At 41.8% G+C, this 13,579-nt stretch overlaps 1 protein-coding gene across 1 annotated transcript; it reads left to right on the top strand.

Moving 5' to 3' along the window:
• Nucleotides 1–3,169: 3,169 nt before the first annotated feature.
• LOC118086122 (arylacetamide deacetylase-like 4) lies at nucleotides 3,170–13,082 on the top strand. The gene is made up of 4 exons (XM_035117400.2): nucleotides 3,170–3,447; nucleotides 5,269–5,485; nucleotides 8,225–8,288; nucleotides 12,101–13,082. The coding sequence occupies exons 1-4, from the start codon at nucleotides 3,271–3,273 to the stop codon at nucleotides 12,873–12,875; spliced, it is 1,233 nt and encodes a 410-aa protein (XP_034973291.1). The 5' UTR covers nucleotides 3,170–3,270; the 3' UTR covers nucleotides 12,876–13,082.
• Nucleotides 13,083–13,579: the final 497 nt, after the last annotated feature.

Genomic DNA, 13,579 nt, shown 5'->3' with positions numbered 1-13,579 from the left:
ACCTCCCTCAAATCTTTACATGGAAAGACAGTTGAAGAGATATCCCTAGGAATAACTGAGGACAAGGCTACTACTCCCATAATCGAGGCACAAGTACTAATTGATAGAAAGGTGGAACAGCTGGAGGAATGCTGCCTATTGACTGCTCAAACAGTTCAAAAAATCTTTGAACAATTACAAAACATCTCCAAGAAGCTGGATAATCCAGACGAAAGGAGGCAACTCACTCCCTTTTTGCCATCCTTAACAAGCCCCGGAGATAAACAGAACAAATATAAATTTACACCTCTAAATCAGCTAAAAACCAGAAAAAGCCCCCCTCACTCAGTCAACCTGATATTGAGGCCATGCGAGATTGTTCTCCACATTTTTCCATATAGAGGGCCCCTACCTTACTGGGAGTCAACCTTCTGGGCCAGACATCATCTAAATCTGCTCCTAGGCCTTGAGGGTGGAACCATTGACTTAAAAGCAATCAAGAGGCTCACTAACGATGGATATTCCAAAAAAGTTCTTCTAAGCTTTGGTAGTCATAGAATTACAACCAAAATCTTAAGGGAAAAGGCTCATTTAGCCCAGAAAGGAATTATTCCGCGTCAACACTTTGAAGATATATCACTCAGACCATTGATTGCATCTAAAAGACAGAACAAGATGAACGATTTTTACATATATAAATACATACATACATACATACATACATACATACATACATATATATATATATATATAGAGAGAGAGAGAGAGAGAGAGAGAGATGGTTACTTAGGTCAACAGGAAGAAAAAACAAACTGAGTCTCTTGTTATCATGGCTTCCCAGGTCTCACATCTCCACTGGTCAATGGTTGGGGATCAGGGGAGCTGGACTCCAGCAAGCAGCCCCTGGGGGAGGGACAATGTCCCCCACTGATGATGCATTTTATAAAATGCATATGCCACTTGATTTTATAGAACCTCAGAGAGGTTCAAAAGCATGTATATTATAACTTGAGGTTGCTGCTCCTGATTGCTCTGACATTGCTTTGCAACAGCTTGTAAAGTAGCAACCTAGTAATCCCATTGCACCAGAAGGAGCTTTACTCATGCTGGTCACATGACACGGAAAGCTGTCTGTGGACAAACGCCGTCTCCCTCAGCCTGAAGGGAGATGAGCACCGCAACCCCATTGTCACCTTTGACTGGACTTAACTGTCCAGAGGTCCTTTACCTTTTTACCTATAAAGTAGCAACTTCAGGAGAAGGGAGGCTAGAATCAAGTGGGGACTCAGGAGAGCTTGCCATTATTAGATACATTGATATGGTGGTGGTGGTGGGAGACAACTGTGCCCCTCACAGATTTTGCTTCCTGAAATGCAAGAGCCATGATCCCTGACCATTGACCATACTGACTGGAGAGATGTTTTTTGAGGTGGGCATTTGGGAGGTTCTGATAACAAGTTTGTTTTTTCCTGTTTCTGAAAATGGACCTTTGTTGTTGTTTAGTCGTGTCCGGCTCTTTGTGACCCCATGGACCAGAGCACGCCAGGCACTCCTGTCTTCCACTGCCTCCCGCAGTTTGGTCAGACTCATGTTGGTGGCTTCGAGAACACTGTCCAACCATCTTGTCGTCTGTCGTCCCCTTCTCCTTGTGGCCACCATCTTTCCCAACATCAGGGTATTTTCCAGAGAGTCTTCTCTTCTCATGAGGTGGCCAAAGTATTGGAGCCTCAGCTTTAGGATCTGTCCTTTATTGAATTTTACATAGAAAAAGAAAAACGAAAAAGAAAAAGGGGGGGAAAAGAATTTTTTTAAAAAAGAAATGAAATACAAAAATACAAAAAAGAAAAATAACAATGTTATCACATCTTATCTCTTCAAATTTCCTCACTTCCCCTTCTTACAATCCTTATTAATAATTAACTCTACCATTTCCAAATCTTAACTAAACATCATAAAATTACATCTTATCTCCCATTTCATAACCTTATTCTTAAATAATTCTTAATAATTTTGTGTAGAAGAATGAAGGAAAAATAAAAAAACCAAAATAAAGATAAAAAGACATAGTCATATTTTCCAATTTCTAATCTAAACATTTCAGACTTCCTCATTTCCCCTTCTTGAGTTCCTTATTAATCACTAATTATTGCAGTTTCCAAATCTAATATTACATTCTTTCTTCCAGTTTACAACCTCTTTTTAACCATTTACCCTTCATATTTCTATTTACCTTTATTACCCAATATTCTCTAACCTTTTGCCCAAAAATATTTCAAAATCTTTTACCCCCTTTTTATTCCCACCCTCAAAACTAAATCTACCCCCTTTCCTTGGAATCTATGTCTCCAGAGATTTCAGCCAGCTCCTTAGTACTTTCCGAGTTCAAACCGTGTTTTATCCACCTATAAAAATCACCCCAGTTCCTCCTCACCACAGTTCCTCCTCACCACACTCCTGCTCTATTTTCCCCCCGGGACGCTTCCCGGGGTTCTTACGGGGATCCGCGTGGCCCCCGCGGATTCCCCCCCCCTCTGCAGAGCCAGAAACCTCAGAGCTCAAGGTTTCTACACCTCTCCGCCAGCGCGGCAGACCGGAAGTCTACCCCCACACTTCTCTTCTCCCCCAACCTTATACATATACAAGATTCAAGCTCACATTGAATATAACTGATCTGTAAAAAGGACATTATGATCGGAAAACAGAGGTGATATATGTGCTTTTGTAACCCAAGAAACTCTTTAATGAAAACATTTTAATGAAAACTTCATCTCAACACGGACCTCAGAAGTTAGCCCATGCTTTGAATATGCAAGGGCTTAAGTTCCATACCTGAGATCTCTGGATAGGAATGGGACTTGTGTCTGAAGCTTTGAAAATCTTGGGCCAGGCAGTGCACACAAGTCCTCTTCCACCTCGGGCAATGCCTCCCACCATTCCTGACTATAGGCATAAGCTGGCTGGGAATGTTGTGAACTTCAGGCAATGAACACCCGGGGTATGTAAAGCCGAAGAGCTCAGGGACAGACACTATGGAACTGGATTGATCAGTGGCCGGTCTTGACATTCCTGAATCACACATCACACATTATGCCACTGCCAAGACCCATGAAATTGCTGTTGGTGTTCCAATGGATGAAATATCTGCATGGGAGTATGTGTGCTAATTGGGAATTACTTAATCAACCAGCCTACAGACTATTAAGTAGCTTAGATACCTCTGGTGGAGCCACACAGTAGCAAATACTGACATCGTAGGCTCAGTGTTTTCCTTGCTCTCTTTGTAATTGTGAAATGGAGCTTCTTCTAGGCCTCGTGCTTGGGGTGATTGGAGTTATAGGGATTATTTTCCTGTTGCTTCTCTCCTTCGCAATTTATTATGATCTTTCCAGGAGTAAAATCCCATCTGGATTTGACAGTCCATTAAAGCTTCGGGTCATTCACTGCTTTGTCATTATGGTGGTCATTGTGGTAAGTTGGGGGCTTGTTGAGCCATTATGTGATGCAGCAGGTTATTCTTACGTTCTTATGTGAAAGGTGATTAAGAAATGATGATGATGATCTTAATTTTTTTAATTTAAAAAATGATTTTCAATTATATTCATTTCAATAGTTTTACAAGAAGAAGCATCTTTAATTTTTTTCTTTATGACTTTATATATGACTAATAGGTGTTAGTTTGCCTTCAACAGAGACACTTTTTGCTATCCGAGCTAGGAAGAGAGCAGAGGTAATTGTTGCAGATCCTTTGCATCCCTGTTTGATTTACTTCCATCTGGACGTCGCTACAGGACTCTATACACAAAAACGGCTAGGCACAGGACCAGTTTCCCCCCCCCCTTGTGCCATCAAATTTGTTAAATTCGTAGTTATGTAGCGGAAGGGGAGGCCAATTATGGGTGGGGTTCCTTTGCTGTGCTATTGTATTGTGAGTGTATGTATAAGGTGCGTTTACATTGCAATGTAGTCAAGGCAAAATTCCAAGTATGTTGTTGTTTAGTCTTTTAGTCATGTCCGACTCTTCGTGACCCCATGGACCATAGCATGCCAGGCACTCCTGTATTCCACTGCCTCCCGCAGTTTGGTCAAACTCATGTTGGTAGCTTCGAGAACACTGTCCAACCATCTCATCCTCTGTTGTCCCCTTCTCCTTGTGCCCTCAATCTTTACCAACATCAGGGTCTTTTCCAGGGAGTCTTCTCTTCTCATGAGGTGGGCAAAGTATTGGAGCCTCAGCTTCACGATCTGTCCTTCCAGTGAGCACTCACGGCTGATTTCCTTCAGAATGGATAGGTTTGAGCTTCTTGCAGTCAATCATTCCTTAATCCTTAATCCTTATATACATTTCAATAGTTTTACCGTCATTTTAACTTCTCAAAACTTGGCATTGTGGTAAGTTGAGGACTGGATGAGCCATTATGTGATGCAACAGGTTCTTATGTGAAAGGTGATTAAGAAATGTAGTTATTTTTATTCTTATTAACAATCTTTACAATCTTTTGGTGTCAGGCAAAAACATTTCTAAGTCCTTTTAAATGTGTATGAGGGAGGGATGTTTTTGGTTTCTATATCTTTTATATATACCACTTCTATATCTTTTAAAGGTGTTATTGGTTTGCTTCGCACATCTTTTTATTACGTATTTTGTGTTTTTATCTCGTATTTTTATTCTGCGAACAACCCTTTGATCTTTGTATGAAGGTCGGTATACAAATTTATCTATTTAATAATAATATTTCACCAATTCATATACTGCTTAATAGAGCATGAAATGAGGAAAATCAATGAGTTTACTTGATGATTATGGATGAAGATATTATCATATTTTACAAGGGCTTTATTTTTGCCCTGTAGAGGGACACACATAGAGACAAATATTTTATTCACACTAATAATATGGTTTGTTTACATCATGGTTTCTTCAGGAAAGCACATATTGTCTGAAAAACAAGCAAGCAGATTGTGGATGGTTTTTCCAGAGCTTAGCTTGTTTCCCAGCTTCTTTTGCCTCTGTACCTTGGCTGGTGTTTGGGTTGCCAAATAAACCATGATTTAGGAAAGCTTTTGGGTTTCAACATCAAGACTAACCATTGGATCACTCATAGTGACCCTGGGCTGCCTCTAATGATAGTCCCATTCTAAGCAGACCGATTGAAATTAATGGACATGGCTAACAAGCGCCCATTCATTTCCATGGGTCTACTTTAAATAGGATTTAGTTAGATAGCATCCCTGGTGAATAGGATGCAAATGTGGGCACTGTTTTCATGAGACTTTTCCTTTGCCCAACAGGGGAAGTGTCTTGAACTGCTGGGTGTCTGCAGACAAGTTGCCTTTATCCGCTTCGTCCTGAATTTCTTCACGCCAAGAGTGGATCCCGGCCTCTTTGCCAAAGATCTGCATTTCGACGGGGTGCCTGTGAGGGTTTATCAGCCCAAAGCACCATCTGCTGGCCCAAGGAAAGGATTTATGTTCTTTCATGGAGGTGCTGGGATGTTTGGAAGCATCGGTAAGAGATTAAGGATGTGAGCCTATAACACTTATCTAGAGGCAAGCCCCATTGAACTCAAGTAAGCCCATGTAGAATTGTAGAGTTGGGAGGGATCCCAAGGGGTCATGTAGACCAACACCCTTCAATGAAGAAATCACAGCTGATGAAGCCCTGCTACCTTCCAAGGGAGTTGGTTCCCTGTCGAACAACTCTTACCATCAGAAAGGTGTTCCTAATGTTTAGCTGGAATCTCCTTTCTGAGTACAGTGGAACCTCGGTTTATGAACACCTCGGTTTATGAATTTTTGGTTTACGAACGCCACGGACCCATCTGAAATGGATTAATCCACTTTCCATTACTTTCAATGGGAAAGTTCGCTTCAGTTTATGAACACTTCAGTTTATGAACAGACTTCCGGAACCAATTACACCCATGCTTTGGGTTAAGTACGCTTCAGGTTGAGTACTCCGCGGACCTGTCTGGAACGGATTAACCCACTTTCCATTACTTTCAATGGGAAAGTTCGCTTCAGTTTATGAACGCTTCAGTTTAAGTACTCTGTGGACCGTCTGGAACGGATTAATTCACTTTCCATTACTTTCAATGGGAAAGTTCGCTTCAGTTTATGAACGCTTCAGTTTATGAACAGACTTCCGGAACCAATTGTGTTCATAAACCAAGGTACCACTGTATGTGCTTAAGATATCAATGTAAGAGAGGTTTACAGGACTGAAATACAAGAGTGTTTTTGATAGTTCCTGAAGAGACAAGGGGCACACATGTGCTTTGGATTACATATGTTTATTTAAACGCATATACCGGTATGCTGACTTAGGTCAACAGGAAGAAACAAATAAATGGAGGCTCTTGTTATCATGGCTTCTCAGATCCCACATCTCGGGTAAGGATTTTTGTAAGGTTCTGAATTTAAGCCACACTAACTTTTCACAGTCGGAATCTGGAAAGAAAATGTGGCTTATATTCGGGCCAATACGGCATATAATAATTGCTGCCCCTGATTGCTCTGCTTATCAACCCAGCAACCCTCCCACACCTGGTAAGCTTCTGTTGACACCTGACCCAATCCCCCACCTCACCTCACCCCACCCCACAGCCACCACACCTACATGTGTTAAACAGGTCAACTTTAACAAACACAAATCAATAAACTGCACTTGCACCAGCTTTCATTTGCAAGACCAAAAGCAATTTCACAAGTAAGCAATTCATACTGACACTCTTGGGTACAGATCATGCTCTGAGTGACATTGCTTTGCAACAGCTTATAAAGTAGAAACCTAGTAACCCCATTGCACCAGAAGCTGTTTTAGTCATGCTGGTCACATGACCCGGAAAGCTGTCTGTGGACAAACACCTGAAGGCAGATGAGCACCGCAACCCCATAGTCACCTTTGACTGGACTTAACCGTCCAGAGGTCCTTTACATTTTTACCTATAAAGTAGAAACTTCAGGAGGAAGGAAGGCTAGAATCAAGTGGGGAGTCAGGAGAGCTTGCCATTATTACCGTAGGTACATTGATATGGTGGTGGTGGTGGTGGTGGTGGTGGGAGACAAGTGTGCCCGTCGCAGATCTTGCTTCCTGAAATGCAAAAGCCACGATCCCTGACCGTTGACCATGCTGACTGGAGAGATGTTTTTTGAGGTGGGCATTTGGGAGGTTCTGATAACAAGTTTGTTTTTTCCTGTTTCGGAAAATATACATCTATGCATATCAATAATAACATGTTAACTAAACGAAAGCTTGCAAACCATTGGATGGGTGCCCCACATCTCTTAAGGCTAGGATTTACCTGTGTGTAATTGGATTGAGTTTGCTTTTATAGGTGAACCTGTTAAATTTGCCTTTTGCAAAGCTATTTGTGAACCCAAAGCTAGTCTCTGATGCTTACACTGCACTACTCTAACCATGTGATGTTCACAAAATTCACATACAGTACTGGAAAATGTGTGCACAAAAAGGCTTATGTAAGCAAAAAATTCATTTAGAAAAACATTAGGTAAGGGAAGATTGGTGTTCCAGAATGTGCTTTAAAAGGCAAGACTGGAGGTAGCAATGCTTCTGTATAGCAGTGGCTGGAAACCTTGGGCAGGCAGAGTGCTCTTGTGCTCAGTTCCTTCTTTCAGGCTTACAGAAGCATTTGATTAGCCACTGTGAGAACAGAATGCTGGACAAGATGGACCATTGGTCTGATCCTGCAGGATCTGATTTGGTTCTTATGTGTATACTAGAGAAATGAGAAACTCGAGAGACACTGAGATTGACGGATTCACCCATCCCTATCTGCAACTGATGGGAGTTGTAGTCTCTGAACATGTAGAACATCAGTAGCCAAGATGTCACCCTCCCAACTACAATTTAGGAGGTCTTCTGGGATGACATGGGTCAGGTTGTGCTGTGATTTATGTCCATGCATGTTGGTGGGTCTGCTCTGAAGAGGTAGATACAAACAGCCCAGGTTTGCGAAAGATCTCCATATTTAGAATTTCCCTTCCAACTTTCAAGCGTCCTACCAAGATGTCTGCAGCAAAATCGCCAAGGAGACTGATTCTTACAATGTAGTACTTGAGCTGCGTGATGTGCACATGTCCATAAAAAGGTTTATGTCAAAAAAAATTGCATGTACAAATACATTATATATTGAAAGACTGCTGTTCAAAAATGTGCTTCTTAAGACAAGACTGGAGGCAGCAGATAATTACCTCCCTATTTTAAATTTCCCTCTCATCTTGCTAGAATCCTACCAAGATGTCTGTTGCAAAATCGCCAAGGAGACTGATTCAGTAGTTGTGTCTGTTGGGTAAGTAAATACAACCACGTGTCCTTTCAAATGGAAAATGTGTGTGTGTGTGTGCTTTGCACCCAGCATGTTGCTGTATTTTTGATGGCATCCCTTGTCATATTCCTTGCAAGAGAAAAAGGCTCCCCGTGAAAGCTGTCAACATTCCAATATTATTTTTTATTAGTTCTCAATTACAATAATCTAATAATAGCCTTATTATAACAATGCCAAATTATAATACAACTGACCCGGCCACGCATTGCTGTGGATTTTTTTCTGCGGGGGGGGGGTTATTTATGTCATTTGTGTTTTGAATGGTATTGGTTGCATAAATTGTTTTTGGTTAGTGTTTTGATGTAATATGCTTTTCCGGATGTTTCAACTTTGTGCTTGTATTTATGGTTTTTATTTTTTTGGTCTTCTTATGATTGTGCATTTTCATTTGTTTGTTTTGGTAGTTTTATTTATGTTTTTAATTTTAAGAAGTGTGATTTCCCCCACCCTGTTCTGATTCATGTTGTTTCCTTTTCCCTTCCCCCCCCACCAGCTTATCCCTGTGATTTTTACTGTCTTCTCCCTACCCTCGGTTTATCCCCGTGATTCCCCCTCTCCCACATGCAGTTGTTACATAGATAGATAGATAGATAGATAGATAGATAGATAGATAGATAGATGTGGCTTAATGGGTTTTTTATTGTGGTTTTTTTTAAGAGGTTTGTTTATTAAGGTGGTATTTTGTTTAGTTCTGTAGGGTGTTTTTTGTTTGCATTTTTTCACTATTTTAGGTGTGAAAGCTGTGCTTTCTTGGAATTTTTAAAATGCCAGATCCCTCACTGATGGGCATGGAACATTGTGGCCAAATTTGTTACATTACAGTTCAGCGGTTATGGAGAAAGGCTGTGACCTCCGCGCACGCGATGCCTACATTTTTATATATATAGATCATACCTGCCAAGTTGCTGTCGGAGAAATAAGGGACCGGGCGGAAGTAGCAGACCGGAAGTAGCGCTGCCACCATTTTGGAACTGGGCGGAGCATGCTCAGAAGTGACTTTTGATGCTGCTTTGCCCAGTTCCAAAATGGCCGCCGCGCCAGAAGTCGCACTGCAGCTATTTTGGAACTGGGAAGAGCAGCATCAAAAGTCGCTTCTGAGCATGCTCCGCCCAGTTCCAAAATGGCCGCCATGCCAGAATAAACCGGGGAAAAACAAAAAAATCCGTTTTTTCAGCTAGGAACAGCTGGAAAAACGGGGATTTCCCGGGGAATACGGGAGAGTTGGCAGCTATGATATAGATAACTAATCCAGCAGACTCTTCTTGTAGTCCTATGTGCTCATGAATGTGTTTGGAAAATATCCTGGAAGCTTAAAACTCTGCTACCACCTGCCTCCGGAGCATTGTTTTATCTGTGCTCCCTTGTGTTTTGATTTTTTAAATGATTTTAGTGGTTTTTTAATGACCTTTTACTGTGTCAATCAGCTTTTGAGGACCCATAAGCATTGGAAAGGCAGGATTCACACACCTGTTTGAAGCGGGGGGCGGACCCTTCAGAACCAGGGTTTAAATTCTCTCTCACACACCCACCCAGCTGTGCTTCTTGCCCTCAGGACTCACAAATGCCACTTTTCCTTCCTTACCCAGGCCACAGCCTTCTTTTCTGGGATGTTAGCATTCAAATTCATATACGGTATATGTAAAGGGTTAATCGCAAGAGCTATAGAATTCTCTGACGTCATACACCCTGTGGCAGTTATGGCAGTTGGTACAGCAGTGGCAGCTACCCTATTTATGGTCTTTGGTGTGAGAGCAGCTGAACTGCTGTTCTGCTGTCTGCCTCAGGGTCAGTTAGTTAGTCTATAACAGTTTTTAATCTATGTAAGACAGAGCTTTCCAAGCTTTTCCTGTGAGTGACACACTTTTTAGACATGCACACAATAATTCAGTTAACCAGAGGTTAAACTAACCCCATTCCAGCTCTGGGAGTAGCTCAAAGATGAATTAGCAATTTAAGAAACATTCACCTGCATTGTATATTTAATCTGCAACTGAAAGTGCACTAAGTACATACCCTCCAAAATTCTCTGATGAAAATAGGGACATCCCATTCCATAATTATGCTTTTATTATTTATACCCCACACACATCTTACTGGGTTGCCCCAGCCACTCCGGGCAGCTTCCAACATATACAAAATATAATAAAACATTAAACTTTTTTTTAAAAACCTTTCCTATACAGGATTGCCTTCAGAAGGCTCAGGGGTTGGGTAGCTCCATTCCCTAAGACATTCATCCAGTGAAAGTGGGAACGTCCTAAGGGAAAGCAGCACATTATGAGATCAAATCAGAAACCAGGACAGATTCTCTATTTTTTAAAATTATTTTTAAATTAATATTTCAAATTATTACAAATCAGACCAAATTCCTTAAATTTAATTTCTAAAAATCAGGTCTCCCACTGCTGTTGCAAACATGTGTCAATCATTCCTCCCTGTAGCTGCACCTTCTCTTGTTTAATGTTCAGTTGTCATCCTTCGCTAGACGTTAGTCCATTTTTGCAGCTGACCGGTTTTTCCTCCTCTGAAACAGTGCCTCTGTTTCATCTTATAAATACAGTGGTACCTCGACTTACGAATTTAATGCGTTCCGAACGCACATTTGTAAGTCAAATGCCATAGGAATGCATTGGGAGAAAAAAATTAGTAAGTCGAAGCAATCCTATTTAAAAATTCGTAAGTAGAAAAAATCCTATCTAAACTGCATCCAAGATGGTGGACGGAGCTCCATTCATAAGTAGAAACATTCGTAAGTAGAGTTATTCGTATGTAGAGGTACCACTGTATATAATCCATTTAACGTGTGTAGTCCTTCATGTACATTGTTGTTTCAGACCTGGTATGTTGGGATAATTAATTACTATCTTCCTCTGTTCTGTTATTTGCCAGCTTATCTGGGTGGCACGAGGTCACATTCCATTCCGTTCACTGTTCACCAACTAACATACTGGCAGCCTAAATAACCCACAGAGTACATAAACAACCTCTGCCATTAATATTCTGCTCTGGAGTTCTTCCTCGGCAAACAGTTAAATCAGGGGTGTCCCTGAAAAATAGGGACACTTGGAGGGTCTGGAAGTAAAAGATATTTGTTATTTAAGCTTTAAAAGAGTGTGTCTTGTGTAGCTTTTATAGAAGGAAAAAGTGAACTGCTCAGTCAAACCACTCAGACACTTAGTGTCTAATTTTCACATCATGGACCCTGTCTTGTGCCCTCGTCCTTCGATCTTACCTGCCTGGAATGTGTCCCTGATCTGAGGTAATGCCTCTTGAAAAGGATTCTGCATGAGTTCAAAGGTTAACCATCTACAGATGGGGTGTACACAGGACTTTTTCAGGGGGAACTCACAGGAACTCTGTTCCAGCACCACTCAGGTAGGTTCTGGCACCTCTCAGGTGAGCACCATTGCCATTCTAAGAGAATGAGGGATGTGTTCCTGGAGATTTCTGGACCATATTTCTGGACTTTTTTTCCTAGAAAAATAGCACTGGGTGTACATCCCAGTTGGGTTGCACATCCCACATATAAACATATACAGGAAGAATTTAGAGGGCTATTCATGGATACTCGCAGGAATGCTGCTGAAGAATGTCCTTGTGCTTGGGCCCTGCTTGAACCTGCCTCTTAGGAAGCTGCTTGGACCTGGTGAGAACAGGATGCTATACTAGATGGCCATGAGTCTGATCTAGCAGGCCCTTATGGTGCTCTTATGTGCATGAATGTATTTGGAAAATATTCTGGAAGCTTACCTCTTTGCTTCTGTTTGATTCTGCAGCTACCGCCTGTCTCCTGAGCATCTTCCTCCCGCTCAATACAAGGACTGCCTTGCTGCTACCATACACTTAATTCAAAACGCAGCTTCCCATGGGGTGGATCCTTCCAAGATCATCGTTGGTGGGGACAGTGCTGGGGGCAATTATGCTGCTGTTGTTGCCCAGAAACTGGTGGATAGATCAGACCTTCCAAAGCTACGGGCTCAAGTGCTGATCTACCAGACTAGCCAGGCTATGGACCTCAACCTGCCTTCCTATCAGCAGAACGGCTATATGCCCCCCTTGTTCCGGGAAAGCGTTGCTTACTATGGTCTGATATACATTGGAAAGGACCCTTCTTTGGCAGGCCAGATCCTGAAGGGCTCTCATGTGCCAGATTCAATGAGACTGAAATATGGGAAGTGGGTGAGTCCAGACAACCTTCCAGAGAGATTTAAGGGGAGAGGGTACAAGCAAGTCCCACTTGCTCCTTATGAACCTGAAGTCTATAGGCAAGTGCCAGAGACATTAGAAACTGATTTTTCTTGCCTTTTTGCTGACGACTCTGTCATCGAGAAGCTTCCTGAAACCCTAATTGTGAGTTGTGAGTACGACGTATTACGAGATGACGGACTGCTGTACAAGAAACGTCTGGAGGACCATGGGGTGAAAGTCAGCTGGTTCCATGCTGAGAATGGGTTTCATGGGGTGCTAAACCTCTTTGATGCAGGCCTGTTCAGATTACCCGCTGCAGTTGAATTAATGGACAGGATTGTAGACTTTGTCAAAAAACTGTGAGAGGAAATCTCTTGAATTTGTGAGTCACTCATGAAGAGGGGAGGTTCTGCCAACTTCAGCCTCAGATAGTTTCTCATTTTCCCCATCTTCTATTCAGTTCTCCGCAATTCTGTAGAAATATGTGGTTCTTGGGGGCAGTGGGGAATTGCTCATGAATATTCTCCAGCACTTGTGTGTGAAATTTTCCCAATAAACACTTTTACTTCACATGGCGTTTTGACTAATATACACATGATTAGAACCAATTTGCTCTAATATAACACATTTCTATATGGTTTTCATGAATATATGCATTTTGTTGGACATTTTCCCTTCCATTTTCATTTTAGTACACGTTGGTTGTCTGGAATTCTGCACTGCTAATGCTATTCTTGGCTGAATCAACAGAAGTATAGTGTCCAGATAAAGAGAACTAACCGTTTCACTCCATTTTACCTTAACCAGACCTGACCAGTAGGGCTGTGCCCATTTCCAGGTGCCACAAATTAAGTAGGATATTGATAAGCTGGAATCTGTGCAGAGGAAGTAGGACAGGCTGATCAAGGGTCTCGAAACCAAGCCTTATCAGGAATAATTGATGCAGTTGGATATGTCTAGCTTGGAGAAGAGGACAGAGAGGTCATATAGTAGCCATCTTCAAATATATAAAGGGCTGTCACATGGGAGATGGAGCAAGCTTGTTTCCTGCTATTTCAGAGGGTAGG

The sequence above is a fragment of the Zootoca vivipara genome, chromosome 6 (assembly GCF_963506605.1).
Source record: "Zootoca vivipara chromosome 6, rZooViv1.1, whole genome shotgun sequence".
Taxonomy (NCBI): Eukaryota; Metazoa; Chordata; class Lepidosauria; order Squamata; family Lacertidae; genus Zootoca; species Zootoca vivipara.
This window is presented reverse-complemented; position numbering and strand designations above follow the sequence as displayed.